At 51.1% G+C, this 23,250-nt stretch overlaps 1 protein-coding gene across 1 annotated transcript in view; it reads right to left on the reverse strand.

Annotated features, from left to right (window-relative positions):
• The window catches only part of CDH13 (cadherin 13), a 1,068,624-nt gene that overhangs the window by 49,244 nt on the left and 996,130 nt on the right, over positions 1–23,250 (reverse strand). Inside the window, exons 10-11 of the mRNA XM_040982306.1 lie at positions 6,886–7,068; positions 4,933–5,186 (exon numbers count right to left, since the gene is read on the reverse strand). Of these exons, the coding sequence (XP_040838240.1) occupies positions 4,933–5,186; positions 6,886–7,068 (437 nt within the window). The remainder of the gene's footprint in view (positions 1–4,932; positions 5,187–6,885; positions 7,069–23,250) is intronic.

The following is a 23,250-nucleotide window of genomic DNA, read 5'->3' on the forward strand; positions in this document are numbered from 1 at the left end:
CGGATGGAAGAGAGCTCTCTCACTATCTTTTCTTCTCTGTATAAATATGCCTTTTAAATAACAATACATACATCTTTAAAACAAAACAGAAAAAGCAAAGCTGAGCAGCTCTCGCAGCGGAGGAAACACGGGCCACGAAGCAATATTCCTGTCTGTCAGTGTTTTCTTTTCTTTTTCCTTTTCTTTCTTCTGTGTGTGTCTGGGTTTTCCGTATTGGTGCTGAGAGCTGATTCTCGGGCACACAGAAAGGACTGCCATCACCCCACTCAGAACCAGCTGGTTTGGAACCACGTCCTTCGCTGACGACTCATGACACCGTATGTTTGATAGTAACAGATCGAGCTCCTTTAACCAAAGCCAGCAAGGAGAACTTGGTCTCCAGATCACGGCTATGACGGCCGGGAAGAGGCTAAACCTTTAAATTCAATGCTTAATTTATTACTTCTGCTTTCCCTCTGCACCACCATACAGAAACTCTGACCCCAAGGAGCCAGAGTCCTGCTAAGACATTTGCATAAATAATTAAAGCATCCACACCAGGGAAGGCCATGAAACGGGCTTCCCTCTTCACCTTCCGATGGAAGAGACATCAGCTTAATTAGAGATGACCACGGTATCAGTGTTAACAATTCATTTACAGTCCTGGCTCTGGGTTTGTTGACTCAAGAAAGAAATATCTGAACTCATTAAGCAACAACAACTGCAAAATGTCCTCACCCCAAACCCTATTATTGAGATCAGTAATAGCATTTAATTAGAACAATGTATTAATAATATATGTAATATATGTTAGGATGGAGGCCTTTCTCTGCATTTCCCCAGGTAGAAATACTACTATCTGGCCTTTAGTTTCTGATTCAAATTTAAAAAGTGTGTGTGTGTGTGTGTGTAGGGGATGGGATGGGGGTCATCTCAAGTGGACTGTCTCCCTCTGGGGTGGGGTCTGAGTTTGGGGCTTTAAGGCAGTCCCCCTTGTGTGAATGCAATCTCTGTGTTGTAAGATGACAAGTGCTCCTTTTCATGTGAGTGCTCCCCAGTACTCCCCAGTACTCCCGAGATCTCAGATGTGCACAGCAGAGTGCCCCTAGCCCGCTGCTGACAATTTCCATTCAATTTCCCACCATCAGTGATGACTCCTTGAATGGGTTGCAGTATTACAACAGACAAGGTGTTTTAAGAAGACAGGGAGACGAGCCGAAACTGAAATTGGGGCAGTCTTTGATGCCCTCTGGGGTGGGACTGTCAGGATTCCGCATGGCATCTTTGCCAGCTGGAATGTGTGGAACTGTGCCACTGGGCAAAGGAGCACTGGATGCAAAGGCAGAGGAGGGGGAGGCAGGGTGTGCCTCAAAAAAAGAAAAAAAAAAAAGAAAAGAAAAAGAAAAGACAGTGCTGGAAGAATTACGGATGAAGGAAGCTTTGTAGTTTTTGAGAGCTTTGGACTGTCTCATTTGGATCTGAATCAGACCGACTGGCTTCAAAGAACAGGCTGGATTTAAATGCAGGCTGCTGGAAATGGCCCTGTAATGTAATTTTCATGTAGGTGGGCCTGGGTGTCCTACCTAAACCTTGCTGCTTGGCGGTTTAAAACAAGGCCGTGTGCAAAATATGTTCATGGTTGTCAACATTAGTCAGTGTTTAAAGATGAAAACAAAACAAAACAAAACAAAACTATGCTGCTAAAAAAAAAAAAATCCTTGCTATCCTGACACCTCCAGCCTGGCTCCCACTAACTCACAGAGTCCTGTTACACACACCTGTAGTATGGTTTGGCCCCAGGTTGGGCTGAAGTAGGATTAAGGCCATAGGGCCCCTTGAATTCTCTCTATGGTTGCCTCATCCTAAATCCCATTAAATGTAATAATATGCACCTGCTTTCCAAACAGGAACATTTCCAAATGTAAAATTTGCAAAACTATTGCTATGTTTTGCTTTGAGAATGCTTTGCGAGAAGGCTTCACTAATGACCACCCATGGCCTGTCTCCTGGGGGAAGCTGGGAATCTCTGCCCACCACGGGGTAGCACCCGATTCCCAGGAGGACCAGGCCCATTCAAAGGCACGGGAAGGTTGGGGTTGGGCATAATTCTGTGATCGCCTGGTGAGTCGGTGATGCAGCTTGCAAGCCAGTGAGCCAGTGGTCCCTGCTTCCCTCCCTCTCGCTCCCCTCCACTGCATCCTCCTTTCTGGGAGCATCACCACTTGTGGCGCAAGTTTGTACACTCACAACTTGAAGCTCCTGGTGGTTGCAGGCAGAGCCTGTCTTGCTTGCCAGGGAACACGCAGCTCTCGGCATGAAAGTAGGCTTGTCATGACTCTAAAATATCATTAAACTCAAGAACGAATAACCACAGCCCTCATGTTCTTTTCTAGTCATCAGCAACACATCTGTGTATCATTTTGATTATGCAAAATCCTCAAAATTTATCCTACAGTTTCTTATCAAATAGATTCAGTCCACAAAGGTGGTCATGGCAGAAAATTCTAGGTTCCTCACAATAACCATTCTTCCTTTCTTCCTCAGTACAGCCTTAGAAGCTGGCACACTGCTACTCAGTAAACGACTGCTTCTGTGGTCTCCTGGAGCTAGGTATGACTAATACATTTAAGCTGAAGTGTGACTGATTTCCGGGAAGTCGGCTTAAAATGCAGGAGGCAGCTGTTGTCTCCTTTCTCCCTGCCCGTGGTGTGCAATGAAGACAGGAAGGCTGGAACACTGGCAGCGGTAATGCACCACGAGGAAGAGGTGCAAGGCTGGAAGTGGTAGAATGGTGAGCAAGAGGGTGGCTGGGCTCCTGACAGCCCGGTGGGACAGCGACCCGCTTCCTCCCTGGGGCAGCCCGGTGGGACAGCGACCCGCTTCCTCCCTGGGGCAGCCCGGTGGGACAGAGACCCGCTTCCTCCCTGTGCAGGATGCCTGCTCTGCACTCATCTGTCTTCTCTGAGCCTCTCATCTGGAATGTTCTCTTCAGCTCTCCTGACTGAATCCCAGGGCTCCTCATGTCACGGACCCTCCCACAGTCCCCGGGCACCACAGATCTGTCCAGGGACGCCCGGCATCAGCAGGGCTGGGTGGTTGCCTGAGCACACACTCCAGGTGAAGGGGCCGGGAGTCCTCAGGCTGTGATCCACTGTCAGTCATGCCTCTCGCATCTGCAGTTCAAGGGCTCTGAGGGAAAGGGTGCCGGTGACCCATGGCTGCGTGGTGGCCTACAGGACAGTCGCAGAAGCTAGCCCCAGGGTCCCCAGGGGGAGGGTGGGGCCAGCTCTCGTGTCAGTCCTGATGTGGTGATATGGTGCCGGCGTAGACAGGGACCTCCTAACCCTAACACCAAGGCAGAAAACACACAGCAGATAGTCTAGACACCAAAGCAAGGAATTCTGTGTCCGTCCAAAAAAAAAAAAAAAGCTACAAACAATTCAGCAACTTAGAATTAGAAAACGAACGATGACTAAAACAGCAATATAGTTATGAGCAAGTCCACTGACTTCCATTAAAAAACAAAAGCGGACAGTTGGGGACCGTGACTATTCAAGAAGAGAACGAGGAACTGCACATGCATGCAGACCGGAAGAGTACTGCGATATTCAGTGGGGAGCGCCCACTGGAGCACCCGGGCTCCGAACGGCGCCCACACCAGGCTGGCCCACGGGAGCTGAGCTCTGTCCTGGGCAAGAGAACCACACAGACCTGTGATCGCCCTGGCTCCATCCCTCCGCAGGAGCCCAGACAGGCCCTCCCCTCCCGACTTCTTCCCGTCTCAGCTCCCAGGGCACGTGTCGCATTGGCCCTTCCACACCCTGCAGCCAGGACAGAGGCCTCCGTGTGAATTCATCCTGCCTCCCACCAGCCTGGCTTTACCGTCCCATGGAGGTGACAGCTGAGCTCCCGTGAGGACCGCTCCCCGCCCCCACGTGTGTGCCACCACCTTGTAATCCTGGCAAGCTACAGGCTTTGCCCTCTCAGCACTCCGCCTTTGATGTTCAAATCCCATGGCTGCTTTGCCAGCTGCTGGGCAGGGGCGGAGAGGAGGAGGAAAAAGGGGACGGAATAGAGCCGCGTCCCATTCCCATGGTTACAGGATTTGGTTTTCATTCCACACCGCTCTCCTGTCCATCTGACATCTCAGAGTCTCTCGGTGAACACAAATCCAGAAAACAGCCTTGACTTCCTCTCTGGGAGCCGGAGTCATGGCCGAAGGCCTGCCTGGGGGACTGTGGCACATTTCAGACAATGCAAACTGGGAAAAGATGATGTGTATTTGCTAAGAGCAGGTCTAGCATGTGATGATTTGGATCTCGTAGGGGAGGAAGGCTAGTTTTTGGGAAAGAACAGCTCTCTCCTGCAAAGATGAGCTGCCACCTGGACCTGCAGGCTGAATTCTGTCTGGATGGAGAGGGCAGCCTGTGGCCTTGGAGGCACCATGGCTGATGGCCATTTAATTAAATCTCATCAGGAAACATCTTGTAGCAAGCACTGAGCAGAGAAGATGGAGGAATGAAGATGGGGTCTCTGGAGACCATGTTCGGCCTGGCCCCAGCAGCCCACCTCTATGGGCCTGGCTCGGCTGGTCCCTTTCTCGTCTGGCTGCTTAGAGTCATCCAGCGTGCAGCAGACAGGAAGGCCCTGGGACAAGCTAAGGCACGGCAGCTAAGAAGTGATCAGACCTTTCTGGACTTACCATTCTCTCTCATCTATATGTGGGTTTCCCGACTCCTTGCTCATGTAGCTGGGGTCGCAGACACTAGGAGGCTTCCATTCCGGGGGCCATGCTGGCCACCAGCAGACCTGGTTGTGACAAATCCAGTCCCCACAACTGTCTACCTTATGACACTCACCTCCCCCTCATTCAGACCACCCCTGTGTGTCATTTCGTAGTGTTAGAGAGGAGGCGCAGGTCTTGCTGCCACCCAAGTGTGGTTGCTCACCCACCTGATGGTTTGGTGCTGCAGGGAGTCGGGGTCCGTGGCATTGACCGTCAGCAGCACGCTGCCCACGGAAATGTCCTCCCGCCTGGTCACCGTCATGGGGTCTGGGAAGAAGACTGGGCCCTCGTTGACATCCAGCACAGTGATGTGGACAGTGGCCGTGGAACTGGGGCCGTAGGACACGTCGGGCACAAGTGGGTCCTCGTTTTCCACCTTGATTAACAGGGTGTGGAAGGCGGAGATCTCGTAGTCCAGGGGCTGCAAAGCAGAAGACGGGGTGTATTAGGGGCTGCGCGGGCCGCTTCAGCACGTGCTGCCGCACGGTCCCTGGATCCCTGGCCGTGGCAGAGGCCGTGGCAGGCACCCCGGGCTCCCGCCAGGCCTGGCTCACTGAGCACTATGCAGAGTGGCATCCTCTTTAAGAAAGAGCGGACGAAATCTGTAGGTCAATGTCACATGTGGACACTGTTACTTGTCTTTTTTTGAGGTTGGGAAATGAACGACACATGGCTGGTGATCTGGGTCCCTCCTGCTGAGCTCTCCTAGGGCAGCTCTCCAGCCACGTGCCCATGGAAAGCCTACCTGCCTGGGAACTGTACCCTACAATTCTCCACACTCGTGGGGCGCAGGCCAAGGGCAGATCCTGGAGCCCGAGCCTCACTCGTTTCTTCAGGTCACTGTGAGTCACCATGGGTCGTGATGGGTGGTTGGCACTCACCAGCCATGGAGACCCAGAGCACATTTCTTAGCACACTGCATAGCTGCCTGGTGGGCAGATGCACAGAGAAGGGCCTGAGAGTCCAAGACACATGGGGTTGGGCCCCTGACGTGTCCCCCGAGGGCATCCAGTGTGGGGCCTTCAGAGTTGTCCCTATGGCTCGGGGCTCTGTGCCCATTTGTTGCACAAGGGATGGTGGTGCCACAATTGTGACTGTTGCCCAGGGTAGCACCATGCAGCGGAGGACTGTCCTGCCCCAGAAGGCAGTCCATGAGGGATGTCAACGCCTGCAGTTCATGAACCGCCCAGTGTGCATCACTCCTTGACGTGATAGCCTGCACAGGCTGCGCCAACCCAGAGGAGGTGATGTTCTCTGTCTACTTTACAGACAAGGAAACTGAGGCAGAGAAAATGTGGCTAGGGGTGTTGGCCAAAGACACATGGTGACTTGGCAGCAGTGTGCTGCCTCTGCCCATTGACCCTGCCCTGGGGGCGGGTAGCCTCAGAGCTTGGGAGAGGTCAACACATTCTTCCGGAGGGTGTGGTTGGGATGGAGGCACAGAGGGGTGGAGCAGGGATTCCAGACGGAGGGAGCTAGGACCCTGAAGGAATAAGCTTCTCTCTCTGCCCTAACAGGCTTTCTGAGCAACAGGAACACTTCCTGGCAAACCTGCCTGGGCCACTGGTTTGAACTGCTGGGGTTCAAGAAGGCTGCCCTGGTGACCCCAGCAGATTTGAGAGCTTCTCCTAATCTCATTTCCATGCTGAAAGTCATTCCCACTGGCGCCACGACTACTGGCCGCAGTTGACAACCAGTGAAAGAGACCACAGGGGGCCAAAGGCAGGCGGATCCCCCACGGCGAGGATTACTGGCCCCTTTCCTGGAAGACTGCACACCTCCGCACTGGAACAGCACCCTCCTTCCCCGTCCTGGCTCTCACTCTTCGGCCCCCAGTGGGGTGACAGCCAGCCAGGCTCATCACGGGGGAGCGATGAGACCCTGCCAAGACAGAGCAAAGGCCCCTCACGTGCCCGTTGTGCACAGTGGGCCTTCTTGGGCCAGTGTCCGGAGGTCTCTAGGTCTGGCTTTCTCAAAGTCACCCTTGCAAGACAGCTTTTCTCATTGTGTCCCAGGTTACAGGACAGCCTGGGGAGTGAGAGGATGCAGGGCCATCTCTCCCTGACTTCCTCAGCTCTGGGCCTCCCACGGACACCCCAACAACACAGTGGTCCCCTTACCTTGACAACGGAAAGCATCCCCTCGTTGGTCTGGGGGTTGGTGTGGACCTCGAAGCTCTGGCCCGGGTTTCCGTTGATGATGGTGTAGGCGGCTCTCCACGCGCCCGTGGCCGGGTCATCCTTGTCTTCAACGGTCAGGTTGACAATGACCCCCACAGCTCCTTCTTCCACCGTGGCTTGAAACTACAGACAAAAGCAACAGCAACTGTCATCATCTTAAATAATAACATAGAACATCTATGGGGCTCTGCTGTAGTGTGGCGTTGAGTATGTAATATGTATAATACCACTGACTTGTGAATAATAAGTGGGAAGATCATGACCCACAAGATGCTACACTGCACCTCTGGGCTGGGGAGGCTGTGAGACACATTGCTTTCCTGCAGACCTTGGGCCAATTGGGGCGGGGTGGGGCTGGGCTGAGCTAAGCCCCCCTGCTGGGCCTCCTGGCCACACTTTTCCTCAGTGCCTGCTTGAATGCAGACAGCCACAGGAGCCCGGAAGCCTAGCGCTTCGAGCCAGTGTGTGCTTGGTCTGCGTCTGATCTTGCCGCCGGGTGACCAGAGGAGCCAGAGGAGCAGAGCCAAGAGCCGAGAACCCTGCAACGTGTGGCCACCTTCTCCAAATGAGAACACTGTGTCACCGTCCCCACCCCTGCACCCGTGACAAGCCTGACCGGACAGCCATTTTCTAAGGAAACGGATAAATCAATGGGTGTTTTTTTTATTGTAATACATCTCCGATGCTTGTTGCAAGTAGGCGTGGTGGAAATACATCAATAAATGAGAAATTAGCTTTTGCAGAGAAAGAGAATTTTCTGAGCTCCTCTGAGCTGCAAGCATAAAGCATTGCTTGGGTGCCTACTTCTGACATGCTACAGGTGAGCTGCAGTCTGTTCGCAAATATCTTATAAACAAATAATAACCACAAGCTGACAACAAGAAGAAATGCCATGGAATTTCAATTAGCAAGAGAGCGAGTCTAGAGACACTCATTCGATGTCACAAAGCCCTCGGATTCAGAGAGAAGTAATTTGAGGAGTGAAGTTTCAGGAGCAGCTGCTGATTAACTGACTTGCAAATCATTCATCTTGCCCCTCAATCTTGATGCCTTGGAGGGGGATGGTAGCAGCCAAGAACTGATTTGTTCGCTGCTCACTCAGCAAGCCTGGGTGAGTTGTCTGTGGCCCTACAAAGGGTGTCTGACTGCTGCTGGGATATGCAAACAGGATGGGCATGACCTGGAAGTAGATGTGGAGGTCAAGCATCAGACCCAGTTCCTCTGGCTCAGCGAGGTTTACAGTCTCTATCTGCTATCTCTTCCTTTCACAAAAATCACAGAGCTTGAAAATAAGATCAGTTGCTTTCAGCCCCTTCTGCACATCAGAATAACTTAGGGGCTTAGAGGGAGAGAGAGACTGAGTGATTCTGGGGCTGATGTGTGCCACAGTGGTTAGGCTACTTCTTACACCCCACACCACAGTGCCAGTTGAAGTTTGGCTGCTCTGTTTCCAATTCTCTCTCTTTCTCTAAAGCTTTTTTCTTACTGGGGTCCATGCAGTGGGTGTGGATGACATGAGGGTATGAAGAGAACAGCTCCCCTGTTTGGCAAGGCCCAGAGAAGTTTCCAGCTGTTTGGCAGGGCCTGGCGGATGTCTCTCTGACTACTTTGATGCGGTTTCACCCCTGTTTGCATGGACACTCAAGCACCCCACTAAGAATTCTGTAATCCATTGAGGCATTGCTGTTTGCCCCTGTGAGATGGTTTTGCCACTGATGTGAGCTTGAGAGTTAATGTCGCTGATGATGTCTTGGTGAGTGGGCCTTTGACAATTTACACACAGGAACATAATTAAGCTCATACCATTTCTGGACATCTTATTGGGTGCTTAACCATTGCTTCAGAGTCTGGCCCAGACATGTAGCACACCTTCTGGAAAGGGTCTTGATAAATATCCTAAATCCTAATGAAAGTGATGGGAGTGAGCGCTGAAACTGCTTTGGCAATAAATATAGTTATTGTGGTCTTAAAGACTAGTCAGTCTGTCTTTGTAATTTCTTTGGAGCATAGGAAATGTAGCTGTTTTGGCCACTTCTATAATTTTTGGGTACAGGAATTAAAGGATGCTTTTATTAATACTATGGATATATGCTTTTAATAATTGTTTGTTTATGGGGTTGTAGAACCTATAGTTGTAGGGGAATTTAACATTTGAAACTTTTGTCTTGGATTTTTATGTTTTTTTCTTGTGGCATATTTTTTCCATTAAATGATGGGTAAACTGTAGAAACAGAAATGTGGTCGGAATGTATTGCTGACTAGCAGGTAATCGCATGTGCTTTGGCCTTGGAGTCCTGCTGCTGCTCCATGGCTGCTACCGAAGAATGAACAATGGCTTGCTTTGAAGAATATGAATATGATATTTTGCAGAATTATCTTTAGGGACACCTGCTTGGCAATGAAGTACAGACAGAATGACCAAATGTCTGTACATGAAGCAAAAATAGAACAATGAGTTGTTTGTGTAGAAGCTTGTGATGTGTCTACGTAAATAAAAAAGCACAGCTCCTTGTACTGTTACAAGAGGGCATCAAGGGGCACTGCCCATGTCTTTTCTTTTCACCAATGCCACACATCTTTCTTGAGCTCTGAACCCGGCTGGAGCTGGCTTCCAGCATTTTTGTTTAAAGATTTTTAATTTTATTGGAAAAGCAGACATACAGAGAGGAGAAGAGACAGAGAGGAAGATCTTGAATTCACTGATTCACTCCCCAAGTGGCTATAACAGCTGGAGCTGAGCTCATCCAAAGCCAGGAGCCAGGAGCCAAGAGCCAGAAACTTCCTCTGGGTCTCCCATGTGAGCACAGGGTCCCAAGGCTTTGGGCCATCCTCCACTGCTTTCCCAGGCCGCAAGTAGGGAACTGGATGGGAAGTGGAGCATCTGGAACATGAACTGGTGCCCATATGGGATCCTGGTGCATGCAGGCAAGGACTTTGGCCACTAGGCTACCGCGCCGGGTCCTCTAACCCATATTCTTGCTAATGTGCCTGGGAAGACAGTGGAAGATGGTTCAAGTGCTTGGGTTCCTGTTGCCCAGGTAAGAGGCCAAGATGGAGTTCATGGCTGTAGGTTTTTGGCCTGGATCAGTTCTGACTGTTGTGGCCTTAGAGGGAGTGGACCAGCAGATGGAAGATCTCTATCAGTCTGCCTTTAAAAAAATTATTTATTTATTTTATTGGAAACACAGATTACCAGAGAGAAGCAGAGTTAGAGAGGAAGATCTTCCATCTGCTGATTCACTCCCCAAGTGGCTGCAATGGGTGGAGCTGAGCCAATCTGAAGGCAGGAACCAGGAGCTTTTCCTGGGTCTCCCATGCGGGTTCAGGCTCCCAAGACCTGGGCCATTCTCTACTGCTCTCCTAGCCCACAAACAGGGGGCTGGGATACAAACTGGTGTCCCTATGGGATTGAAGAGGTGGAATAGCTGATTGAATCATCACACTGCATCCCCTGCTTCTGCCTTTCAAGTCAATCATCCAAAAAACAGCCCAGTTGGTCAGGGAAGAGGTCTGGGATTCAAAATTTTCTTAAGCTGCCCGGACAAATTTAATAGACATCTGAGGTGAGAGCCATGGTGGAACCCAAGTCCAAGGAAAGGTCCTTTACGAGTGTCTCCAACTGTGAGTAGACGGGGCTGCCCGAGCCCCAGCTCAAGATCCTGCAGATGCAGCAGGAAGGAGTGTGGTGAGCAATTACTGCTGTACGCCATGTGTCCAATGGGGGTCTTGGTGACCATGTGCTAGCCAACACCTTCAGAATGCAGATGCATTTGGTTGCAGAGAGAAGAAAGGACGTTTTGCCCAAAGTTGCAGTCAAAGGTCAGATCAAGTGGTCCCGGGTCTAGTTTCATCGCTCTCAACCAAGCTGGCTACTTAGGTTGTCCCAAGGCTCTAATTTTGGAGCATTTCCTTCCTTCCTGCTGTGGCACACAGCCAGAGGACAGTTCTCTGTCCACATGGATCGCAGCAGGCATCAGCCTTTAGCCTGTCCTTGTGCATCGCTCTGGTGCCTGTGCCTTAGGAAGTCAGCTGGACAAGTACCTGGGCACGGGTTGTACTAAGAGAGGAGGATGCTAGACATGTAGACATGTGCTACGGTCATTACGTAAGTGAGAAGTTGCTATGTCAATGCAGATGAGTGTCCCATTGCCAAGATGCAAATACTGGAACAGAGAATGACTGAAGGCAGCTGGAGGCTCATGAGCATTTAACTCGCTCCTGGCTTTCTTTCTGGGCCTTGCATTTGGCAAGGCCCACAGAAGGACTCAGCAGACACACACCGGAGGATGATCTACCACCTTGGAGGAAGGAGCTGTGTGCAATAAGGGCACTCGGCAGTGACACCGGGAGGGACTGAGGCCTTGCCTGATGCCCGGGTCCTGCAGATGGCAGGGCTGGGTGGAGTTGTCTCGTGTCCCAGCTCTAGTGCAACTGTGCCCACTTCCCCATTCACAAGCACTAGGTTCCTTTGCCTTCACTGCTCACCCATCCCACCAGGTAGATTTGCATGTATTTTAAAAACCATGATTTCAAGATAGGAATAAAAAATTTACAAACTCTGGGACTCTAAACTTTGACACTATTTTGTTGTCTAATAATGGCACTTGAAACTTGAGTTAGCCTGAACTTCAGAATGTAGCACAGTGCTTAGTTCAAAGCCAGATCTGAAAATCTCATGACTGACTGAATTCATAAGCTAATATTTGGGCTACACTGAGATGAGACATATCTGTGGTGTCTATTAGATACATTGACTATCTTCTCAGGGTACAAACGGAAGTGGAATGGAAAGGAGGTAATGCCCCAGGAATTCCTGTGGCCCTACCGTGTTCTAGGTAGAAATAGGTCCACAGTTACATTCACCATCCATCCATCCATCTGCCATTCATTATTGATCACCCCTCCACCCACCCACCATCCATCCATCAATCCACCAACCACTCATCATCCACCCATTCATCCACTCATGCTCCATTTATACACCCATATGCCTATCCACTCACCATTCATTAGTCATCCATCCATATATTCATCATCCATTTATTTATCTGCCCACCCATTTGTTAGCCGCCTGTCTGCCATTCGTCGATCAATTATTCGTTATCCATTCATTCATCTACCCATTCATCCACCTGCTGCTCATCATTCATCCATCTACCCTTTCACCTATCCATCAACCATCCATCCAACTTTCATTTATCATCTTTCAATCCATCCTTCATTATTCATCCATCCATTCATCTACCTATCGCACAATCATCCAGGGATACAAAAGTAAACAAAGAGACACAGTATATTTTATCAGGAATATTGCAGGCTGGGGAGGGAAAGAGGAAATGAACGTCTAACTATAGATACATTAATTATTAGGACAGAAGCCACATTGTTCTCGGGGAGCTCGGAGCCCCGTGCTGGGGCAGGGGAAAGCAGGTAGGCGCCTTACCCAGATTACAAAGAACTATCAGCGAAAATGTCTCTGAGAACTGAAAGAAGATGAACGGGGAAAGAACTTTCCTCACGTGTGGAACAGCAGGAGCACTGGCCAGGCGGAGGAGAAGGCTTAGCTGGAAGGGAGGAGGGGAGGAAGGAAAGAGGGGAGGAAGGGGGAGGAAAGGAGGAGGGGAGGAAGGGAGGAGGGGAGGAAGGGGAGGAAGGGAGGAAGGGAGGAAGGGAGGAGGGGAGGAAGGGAGGAGGGGAGGAGGGGAGGAGGGGAGGAAGGGAGGAGGGGAGGAAGGGGGAGGAAAGGAGGAGGGGAGGAAGGGAGGAAGGGAGGAGGGGAGGAAGGGGGAGGAAAGGAGGAGGGGAGGAAGGGAGGAAGGGAGGAGGGGAGGAGGGGAGGAAGGGAGGAGGGGAGGAAGGGAGGAAGGGAGGAGGGGAGGAAGGGGGAGGAAAGGAGGAGGGGAGGAAGGGAGGAAGGGAGGAGGGGAGGAGGGGAGGAAGGGAGGAGGGGAGGAAGGGAGGAAGGGAGGAGGGGAGGAGGGGAGGAGGGGAGGAAGGGAGGAAGGGAGGAGGGGAGGAGGGGAGGAGGGGAGGAAGGGAGGAAGGGAGGAAGGGAGGAAGGGAGGAGGGGAGGAGGGGAGGAAGGGAGGAAGGGAGGAGGGGAGAAGGGGAGGAAGGGGGGGGGGAGGGGAGGAAGGGAGGAAGGGGAGGAAAGGAGGAGGAGGAGGGAGGAGGGAGGAAGGGGGAGGAAAGGAGGAGGGGAGGAGGGGAGGAAGGGAGGAAGGGGGAGGAAGGAGGAGGGAGGAAGGGAGAGAGGGAGGAAGGGAGGAGGAGGAGGGGGAGGAAGGGAGGAGGGAGGGTGGAGACGGCGGCGTGAGCGGGCGCGGTGTACGGGCGGCCGGTGGCGGCCCGGAGGCCGGGTGCGTCCGGGCTGCGTGAGGCTGTCGGACCGGGCTGGCGTTCTGTGCGGCCCGGGTCGGTCCTTGCTTCGCGTGCTTGCTTTTCTTCCTTTCGTCCTTTCTGTCCGTGTCTCCCTGCTGCTTTGCTGTCTTGCTTCCTGTCTTCCTTTCTTCTTTTGCGTCCGTTCTTCTGTGTCTTCCTTTTTCTTCCCCTTCTTCTCTTTTTTCTTCTTTTCTTCCTTTCTTCCTTTCTTCTTTCTCTTCTCTTTCTTCCTTTTCTTCCTTTCTTCTTCTTCTTCTTCTTGCTTCCTTTCTTCCTTTCTTCCTGTTCTTCCTTTCTTCTCTTTCTTTCTTTTCTTCCTTTTCTTCCTTTCTTCTTTTCTTCTTTTCTTCCTTCTCCTTTCTTCCTTTCTTCTGTCTTCCTTTCTGCCTTTCTTCCTTTCTTCTTTTCTTCTTTTCTTCCTTCTTCTTGTCTTCTCCTTCTCTTCCTTTCTTCCTTCTTCCTTCTTCTCCTTCTTCGTTCTCTTTTCTTCCCTTCTTCTTTCTCTTCTTCTTTTCTTCCCTTCTTCTTTTTCTTCTTTTCTTCCTTCTTCTTTTCTTCGTTGCTTCTTTCATCATGCTAACCTTCTGTGCTGTCATCTCGCAGTATACCCCACTTCCAGCCCCTGTGATGTCCGCTCATGCCCCCTCCGTCCCTGTCCACCATGTCCCCGCCCGTTCAAAGTGCCAACCCTCAAGTCATGTGAAGTCCTACAGCACGGCACAGGGACGTGTTTACCAACTATTCCAGATAACATCACAAAGGCTGAAAATCTTTAAATATAAAAAAACTTTCAACATAATTATTATAGCCTTTGTTAGGACCATTATCTGATTCCTGCATAAACTACAAAGCTGGTTTCTTTGCGCATCCATTTAGAAACTCATTATTGCTTAATTAAACACTCATTCTATTAATTCTATTCAATGTTTTAACCTCATTATGTAATTCAAGAATGGAAAATTAAATAGATTAAAATGAAATAGTGCCATTTTACATTTCTATAGCAGTGTTCACTTTGTGATTTAAAAACAAGAGATAGACATTAATTTACCACAGTCGAGCAGGAGGAATTATTGATTGTAACATTACTTCCTTTAATTGGAAAAAATAGATAAAGTTACTTTTCTGTTAAACTGTGCAGCAAACCAAACACCAGAAATAAAACATTTCTACGTAATCACTGTGGGCAACCGGCTCCAGCTGACTTACTGCAGCTCAGGAGTCCTCTCCTCCAAGTTACCCTCCTTTCTCACAGGGTGGACCTTTCGCCTGAGGCCGCCTGGACAGAGGCCATTGCCGGAGAGAAGACTTTCATTAAATACCAAGAACAATGCTCTTTTTCAGTAAGCCAGCACAGCAAAGGATTGTTCTTTCAGCTGATCTGGAAGATGGAGCCAACGGAAATTTGCAGGTGGGGGAGAAGGAAAGCAGGTGCCTCCAAATCCCTGCACGCTCATGAGCTTACGGCTTGACTGCTGGAGTCACAAGCACTTAGCACTCCAGTTTCACAGAGAGCTAACGTTGAACTTGGAAAGCTTGCATGCGGTCATCTGGGCCTCGGCTTTGGAGAATTCAAATATAAGGTCTCAGAAAGATATGTGAAGCACATGCCCGTGAGAGAGGATCACAGAGATTCAACCTGCAAACACATCATGGTCTGTGCTTCCACAACGACACTAACCTCTTGCTGATAGCCTGACATGTAGGCAGAGTGGCTGCCAACAGGATAGGATGCGTTCAAGGAGCTTGCCACGTGACCGGAATATGCACGGTGTTAGCAATGGCAACGATGACAGATTTCACGCTGCCTCCTGCGGAGCTCTTACTAATCACCCTGACAACATGGTGAAAACCTCTGTGCCTTTTTCTGATTGGACTGAGGCCTGTCTCATTGTGTAGTTAGCTGCTTATATATCATATCTCCCTGGATGGTTGTGGAAGGAGCTCTTTTCTTTGCAGTTGCATGTACCTGTCAACCACATCCTTGCTTATCCTTGCCTTGCCTTTTATTGCCAGAGCAAATGATGCTAACCTCTGGGACCACACTCACAAGGGACAGGTGTATTAGATATGCCTGCTTTGAGTCTGCAGCCACATGTGGGACCCCCCACCCTGCCCTGGCCCTGTGATCTTGTCTCCCTATGATTATGATTCACCCCAGGGTGAAAAATGCAAGAATCTATCTTAATAAATCTTTGCTCCTTGTCTCTTCCGTGCCAGCGACTCCACCAGAAGCAAGACTCAGAGTAGTAATTTGAGAGGAAAGGCCTACCTCCCGACCACACTCTTTATGTTTTTCACACCCATGACATGGCTCAACATTTAGTTTTCAACCATTTCTGGAACCATTTCCTTTTTTACTGTCACACAGCCAAGGATGCACCTGTGGCCAGTTGTGGGTATTTGGACATGATTTGGCTTCCATGTACCGCAGGCTCCTCATAATTATGGGTGCAACCCTGCCCCCAGGATGGTGCTGGGCTCTGTATCCTCTGCGGGCCTTGAGGCAGGACCACCCATTGCCCAATTCCAGGTGGCACAGGTGCAGGGCTGGTGAGGGAGGCAGTGCTGGCGCTTGCTCTGGTGGGAACTTGTTCCCCTGCCTCTTAGAGCGCATCCTTTTCCATCCATTCATGTCCTGCAGTCAGTTCAGGGGGTGGGGAAGCAGGGTCCTATATATGGCTGCAGATTCAAAGGGCTGAGTAGGGGATCTTCAGGGAAGACACTGGGCTAGGTTCTGCTCTCCAGGGACTTGGCTGTCCCCCTTCTACTGGCTGTCCTTCTCCTCTGTGGAACCTGCCCACCTCCACTCCTCGAGTCGGCCAACACATACACACACACACACACACACACGAAGAACTGAAATAATGAGTTTTCAGGGAGATGAGGCTCAATATTTTTCCTCGGGTTAAGAAACAGAATTCTATTTCTAAAAAGAAGTTTGGCATTCAGTGCCTTAGGGATCAGAAGCAATAAATATTAGAGTGAGATGCAAATACGCCTTATATTCTCTTATGTCTGAAAGCCAGGATTTGAACCCTTGCGTTTATTTAACACGGCCATGTCTCCTCTAGTGGAGCTTCCTCAAGAAACAAGGACAAAGGCATTCTTCCTTGTCCTCCAAGGAGACCATTGAGAGTAGTCTCCCGGTGGGCAGCACAGCACATCTGTTAAGAGACATAGTCTGACCACATACATCTGCATCTGTGCTTTGCATTGTCAGTGCTGGACAAATGCACACAGCAATGGGAAATGCCAGAAGTGCATAAGCTTGAGGTGGCCCTTGCCTTATGGGGTAATTCCATGACTCCCCTGGGTCTCAGCTGCACCCCTGAGGTACAGCTCATGTGCGGTCTGCACAGCTGAGCCCGTGGAAACTGTTGACAGGCTGAGGGTAGACCTGGGGAAGGTGTTCTCCAGATGGGACCCCTGCACTAGTGTTTCCCGAAGGTCCCCTATATGACCCATGAGAAGCCAAGGCTGAGAACAGCTTGTCTCAGATGGATGGCAAGGTACCCTCCCACAGTCACGATCCAATGTGAAGATCTTGGGTACCCATTCTTACTTGTACTGGGTCCTGGCAGGTAAAGGGGTGCTGTGGGTGAACCACAAGGTGCCACTGAAGGCTACTCGCAGGCCCGTGTGCCACGAGTGGGGAGGGGGTGTCACACGTCAGCAAGTGGCATCCGGGGTCTGTCTCCCAGTGATGGTTCCCTTCCCACACTGTCTCTGTTCCCTTTGTCCACCTCACCACCGCTCCAGTGGGAATGAGACCTGTGCCCAAGGGAATGGGGGCCACTCAGGGAGGCAGAAAAGGACACTCCCAGACAGTGCAGCAGCTGCCATGTGTGGCTCCGTCCCCGAGTGCAGGCAGGCTCCGTGACAAAAGTGCCTCCAAGGGAGCTGAAGGACCACTAGGAACCTTGGGGCTTCTGCCTCATTGCCCTTGAAGTGATCCCAAAAGGCTTAGTGCAGTCAGAAAGAAGCAGCCTGCCTCCTGGGGGCAGGGGGAGTGGGAGACTGAGATGCTGTGAGAGCCCACACAGCTTAAAGCACCTAAGTAGACTTCTAAAAATTATTTGAAAGGTGGGCTGGGGGGAGAGGGGAGAGAGATACCAGCTGGTATCTAATGGGCACCTTGAATGTCACATATGATTAGAGTTCTTTCCATCTTCTGCCTGCACATAAAGAAAATCACTTTCCCTCTCGGGGCACTTAACATCACAGCATATTCCAAGGGCTGTGGCTGCCAACCCGGGAATCATCCTTGGATGTTCCCTTTCCTCACTGTCCACACCCAGTCCTTCAGTAGTGACTCAGGATGAGCCATTCCAAAGAGGCGGGTGCACGGAGACAGAATGCAGATGCTGACTTGGTGATGGACGCATTTTAGAAGTCATCTGTGACCATGGCTGTGTGATGTGGTATCTGTTCTTCTGTGGACTGTGCAGTGGCTGAGACAACTTACACATTACATGTGCTGGCTCTCCGGGTATCTGTGTGGGACTTGCCAGGTGCTGCCTGGCTCCCTGCCACCTGTCCAAGCCGAGCCGCTGGTAGCTCCCCTGCAGTTTGTCTCACTCCTTCTCCTCTGAGTGTCTACTGCTTTGACACCCCAACAGACAAGTCTCTGCGTGGTGACAGCCAAGGGTCCTCTCGCTAGAGTTCATCCCTTCAGTCCTGCGTACCTGCCTGGGGATCTTGGACGCAGCTCATCACCCATTGCTGCTGCCGTGCTCACAGCCTTGCCATGGCTTCTGGCTGTACTTGCTAGGAATCCACAGTCCTTCCCTTGGCACCTGGGCCTTCTGCAGTCTATCTCTGCTTGTCTCTGGTCTCTCCTCTTCCTCACAATAGCTCTGTCTTGTGGACTTGAAGGCAGCTTCTCAAGCTTGCAGCTCTACCTGCACTGTCCTCTCCGACATGTCCCCACCCGCAGCTACTGGCACAATTCTGCCACTTGGGGGCCCTGCTTGTTGTCCCTACTGTCATCACCAAATAGCTGCTTGCCCCCCACCACAGACCACAGGGCCACTTTGTGAGCAAATGCAGACATAGGTGGTGGTGCAGACACCACCACCTTGGGAGGACTGGGCACCTGCAAGTGACTCAGAGACCGGGCTGCAAGCTTCAGGTTGGTGCTAAAGATGCTCGGATGCTTCTTGAGCATGTTCTGCCATGTTTCACATCACTCAGTGAACAGGATCACAGGCTGCCCCGCATCTGCTTCTGCGCAGCCAGTTGCCTCGCTCGGGCGCTGCTGCTGAGCCTGCACTCACAACAGCACACATGGCCTCAACTCGGGAGTCTCCTATATCACAGAGATGTTGACAAATCCCACCACATGAGAATGCTGGGGAGACCCCTCCCCCAGACACAGCAAGGAGCCACAGTGAGTCCAGTGCAGAGGCCTGTCGACTCTCTGTGTGATGCTGTGTTTTTGTTTTTTTGTTTGTTTGTTTTGTCTTGTTTTTTTTTGGTACTGGCTTTATGGAGATATAATTCTCACGTTTTAATATTTTCCCCTTTCATGCATGCAGATGAATGGATTTTGGTTTATCCAGGGTTGGGCAACCATCACCATAATGTTTTGGAACATTTTCAACCCCCACCTACTTACCCCCAAAAGTAACACTGGACCCCCTTCCTTCTCCACCTGCTCCTAGCCCCTGACAAGGACTTGCCTGGTTTCTGCCTCTGCACATTCTCCTGTTCTGGGGATTTCCTACAATGGGATTATACAACACAGCAGTGGTCCCTTCCCTGCAGGGGAGACATCCCAGGATGCTCAGCAGTTGCCTGCAAGCATGGGTGGCGGGGAACCACAGTGATAGCAAGTTTTGCCCTCTACAGACCCAGGTCAAAGAGAAAGGTCAGCTGATAGATCAGGCACAGGAAGTGATTCATGATAACCACTTCTGAGAAATGGAGCCAGCACCATAGTGCGCTCAGATACAAGTTACCTGAGTGTGGTCTTTCTCTCAAGGTACCCCTTTGTTCTCAACTCCCCTTTCACAGACACCCGAACACAAGCAATGACTGATAGCCGGATGGCCATCAGCAAGTAGCAGGAGGGCAGCGTCTACAGCATGGACACTCTGGACAAAGGGAGGAGTCACATCCCAGGCAGGACAGATTAGAGATCCCACCACACCACTCAACAGCACACATGGCCTGAAACACATAAATCGGTTGTTTCTAGAATGTATCCACTTGATGTTTCCAGGCCACAGCTGAACCTCAGAAAACAGGATTTGAAGGGAAAATGACAGGGTGCAATTGTGTGTACCTAGCTGCCTTCACCTGGCTCGTCCAGGCCTTGGCAAGGACCTGAGTCCCCCTTACATGGACAAACCATGTCTGTGTGTCCAGTCGTTGCCTGATGGACACTTGGGTGTGTTCCACACATGTATTTTACAGGGACAAATGTTTACATTCTCTGGAGTGAATTCCACCCTGGGGTCAGACAGCAACTCTATCATGGCATGACTCCAAATGCCTGTGGACATGGATGTGGCCCTTGTGCCTAGGCTTCTCCCTGGAGCCCTGGGTCCCATGAGGCCATACTAGGAATCCAGTCTTTCCTTTAAAAACGGTGTGGGGATTCAGAAGGAGGGGTTGTCAGGAGAGCCTTGTCTTTTTCAAAGCCTTACAAGCAAGACACAGTAGGGAGCCCTCACCTCCCCATCTTGCACATGGCACAGCTCTGTCCCCAGTCAGAGAGCTCTCTAATCTCCGGTGCGTGGTAGGGAAATCGTCACTCTTGGTTAGGCTCTTGATGCTAACACCCCTACGTGAATACGGACAAGAGAAATCTCTGCTTTCATTACAAGGGATTTGTACAAATTCATACATGGAACTGACTTTCAGCTTCTAGACTGTATTTAAATCCCACATGTCTTAGTGGAAAGCAACAGTGCTAAATCCACTGTCTGTGTTTGTTCTGTGGATTCCTGTTTTCAACAGATCCCAGGGACCCAGCTGGGAGTCCCACCGGCACATCCACATGTCTTATCTAGTGACAGGCTGCGGAGCTGTCGAGAACATGTGAGTCCCATGGGGGTGGAGGGAGATAGCTAAGAAACACTCCCTTGGGAAGGGGGCTCTATACAGAAGAGGACTGGGGAGAGCATCTTCTGTTTTTCTGGGCTCTGGTCCTGGCATGGCAACAGAAGAGACATGTAGGAGAGGAGGGAGAAGAGCCCAGCCCTGCGAGGAAAGCAACTCGTGTTTAACGCCACCGAAGCTGGACTGAGATGGCAGTGGGATCTCTGGCCAGTGACTTAACCTCTCCATAGCGCTGTATCTCTTCTGTCATCTGGAATAACTGGGGTGCCCACCCTGACAGGATTAGGGTGCTGGCCAGAGGCGAACATCCCTAAGATCCTTGGAAGAATGCCCAGCCCTCAGAAGTACTGTGATGCATGTAGTTATCAGGGGCACAGATAAAAAGAAGAGGTTAACGAAGGTCTTCCCAGGGAGCACTGATATAAGGAGCAGGAGAAAGGAAACCATGCCTCCACACCCGGGGTCCTTCTGTCGCAGTGACACCATCTCTTGCCCACGCTATTCCTGCCAGTAGGTGGTTCCCTTGTGGACTGAACTACTTGGAGCTGGGGTCACACTGAACCACAGTGTCCAGGCTAAGACTTCCGGTTTCCCACTTGTGTTCTTGATCTAACTTGGGGGTTCTTGATGTCACCAAGTATCATCTCTGGGCTGGATGATTAATTACAGGGTGGGGACCTCCCTGTGCATCATAAAGCGTTGGACATTGTCCTGAGCTCCTGTCCGCGAGGTGCCAGCGGCACCCAGACATGGCCAGACGTCCCAGTGGGCAGCGTGTGTGTGTGTCCACATGTGTGTCTGTATCTGTCCATTTGCGTGTCTGTGTGCCTGCATGTATATGTGTCATATCTCTGTGTGTACATGTGTGTATCCCTGTGTGCATGTCCGTGTCGTGTGTAGGAGTCTGTGTATGCACAGGTGCACATGAATCCCGGTTGGGTCATGGGTCACTCCATGAGCTGGCCCCACATGCCATGTGCCCGCCCTGGGCACACCACTGGCCACCAGGTGGGCCCTGGAGTCACAGCAGGCACTGAAACAGCAGAAGGACTGAATCAGGTTTTTCCCGGGTAACTGAATCAGACCCATCAGACCTTGCCACAAGAACACTTAAGAGTAAAACTTAGGACTGTAACTATTATAAAAATGACCGATGTACGTTTGTTACTCCACAATTTCTGAATTAGCAACTGATGATCCCTTCTTTAAAAGAAGAAAGGTGGCCAGCCTGCTTTGCCTTCTCCCCGACACTGCTCACCTGTCACTTTCCATTTTACGCTTGTGAATCCAGGTGTGACAGACTCACCTGGGGCCCACAGCTGGGCTCCAGCTCTTACTCTTCCCCTCACCCTGCTACACACACCAGGAGGTGGCAGCTGCCACTCACAGCATCTTGAGGGGCCTCTGGTTATTTGAACGTTGTTTTCTATCTGATTTGCTTAGAAATGTGTTCACACTCAAGTTTACATGTCAGTCGCACACAGGATACTTCCCGTCTGGGATCTAGTTCCCCTCTCAATTCTACAGTCTGGTGCCTCGGGAGGGGTTAAGACTCCATGCAGGACACAGCCCAGATGGGAAGTCCTGACTCAAGTCCTCCTGAGACAGCCTGGGATGCAGCAGGTGGTGACTTCAGTGGTCAGTTCCCTGCTGCCCACACGGCAGGCCTGGATGGACTGTGTGGCTCCTGGCTTTGACCTGGGCTAGTCTCATTTGTTGTGTGTCTTTGCCGAGTGAATTGGTGGTTGGGAAATGTGTACTTGCTAGGTACTGGGAAATGTGTCTTTAAAAAAGAAAAAAAAAAAGTGTGGTCCCTGGACTAGCAACACAAGTATCCCCTGTAAGCTGGTTAGAAAAGGCAGAACCACAGGATCCATGCAAGGCCCTCAGATGGGTTCCTCTGCCCTAGGACCGGGCACCCACTGAGGTGGGGCCTGGGGAACAAGGGCAGGAGTACAGGTGCCCTCTGCATTCACAAATGTCCCTGCTGCTCTGGCCCCTTTCCAGGGAGCAGCTGCCATCTCTCCTGCTGGGCTCTGTCTCCACCCCTGTCTCACCCCCGTCTTCAGGGACGTAGCCCTCCTGCACCGCTTCCCACCTTGTCCTTCCCCTCAAGCCTCGGCCCTGCCCTGGGCTCCCGGACTGAATGCACACAGCAAAGGAAGAGCTCCCACCCTCCCAGCTCCTGGCTCGCTTCCCAAGAGGGCCTGAACTCCCTGCCTCCTACTGCATGACCGAAGAGTGAATGCACTGAAGGCCTCTGTGCAAGCTGAAAGCACAGAAACACGCACCCTCAATTTACTTTCCACCAAAGAACAATGTAATTGGTCATTGACAAGATATGCTCATGGCAGAAGACCTTGTTCAAAAATCCTGTTCAGGTGAGATTGGACACGTGTCAAGGGGGTTTTTAATGAGAGCCACACAGAATGGGCAAGCCACCTGCCCACAGTGGCTTGTGGTTACCTAAACCTGGACCCTGGTGGGTGGGACTTGGAAACACAGAAGGAAGGAGCTTTCAGTGGAATGGCAAACTCGTGCACCTTGTATCTCCCTTCCCACCGACAAGGTCTCCTCCTTTAGTTATCGTGGGAACTGCCAGGTGGCTTGGGGCGGGATGGAGAGAGGAGGGACTGACTGAGAGAAGGAGAGAGAAAATGAGCAAGCACTGGGATGCATGGGACAAAGGAAGATGGGGGGAGACAGGACACGACATCAACCAGTTACGAACAAAGAAGAAACGGGAACGGGAGGGAGAAAAGCGGGGAGAGAAGGTCCCAGATGGCAGTTTAGAACTGCCAGCCACTTTACTTTTCTGAGAGTTTGTCCCAGGCATGACTCCAGGTCAGTGTACCA

Source organism: Ochotona curzoniae, unplaced genomic scaffold, assembly GCF_017591425.1.
Source record: "Ochotona curzoniae isolate NIBS_2020 unplaced genomic scaffold, NIBS_Ocur_1.0 contig_3622, whole genome shotgun sequence".
Taxonomy (NCBI): domain Eukaryota; kingdom Metazoa; phylum Chordata; class Mammalia; order Lagomorpha; family Ochotonidae; genus Ochotona; species Ochotona curzoniae.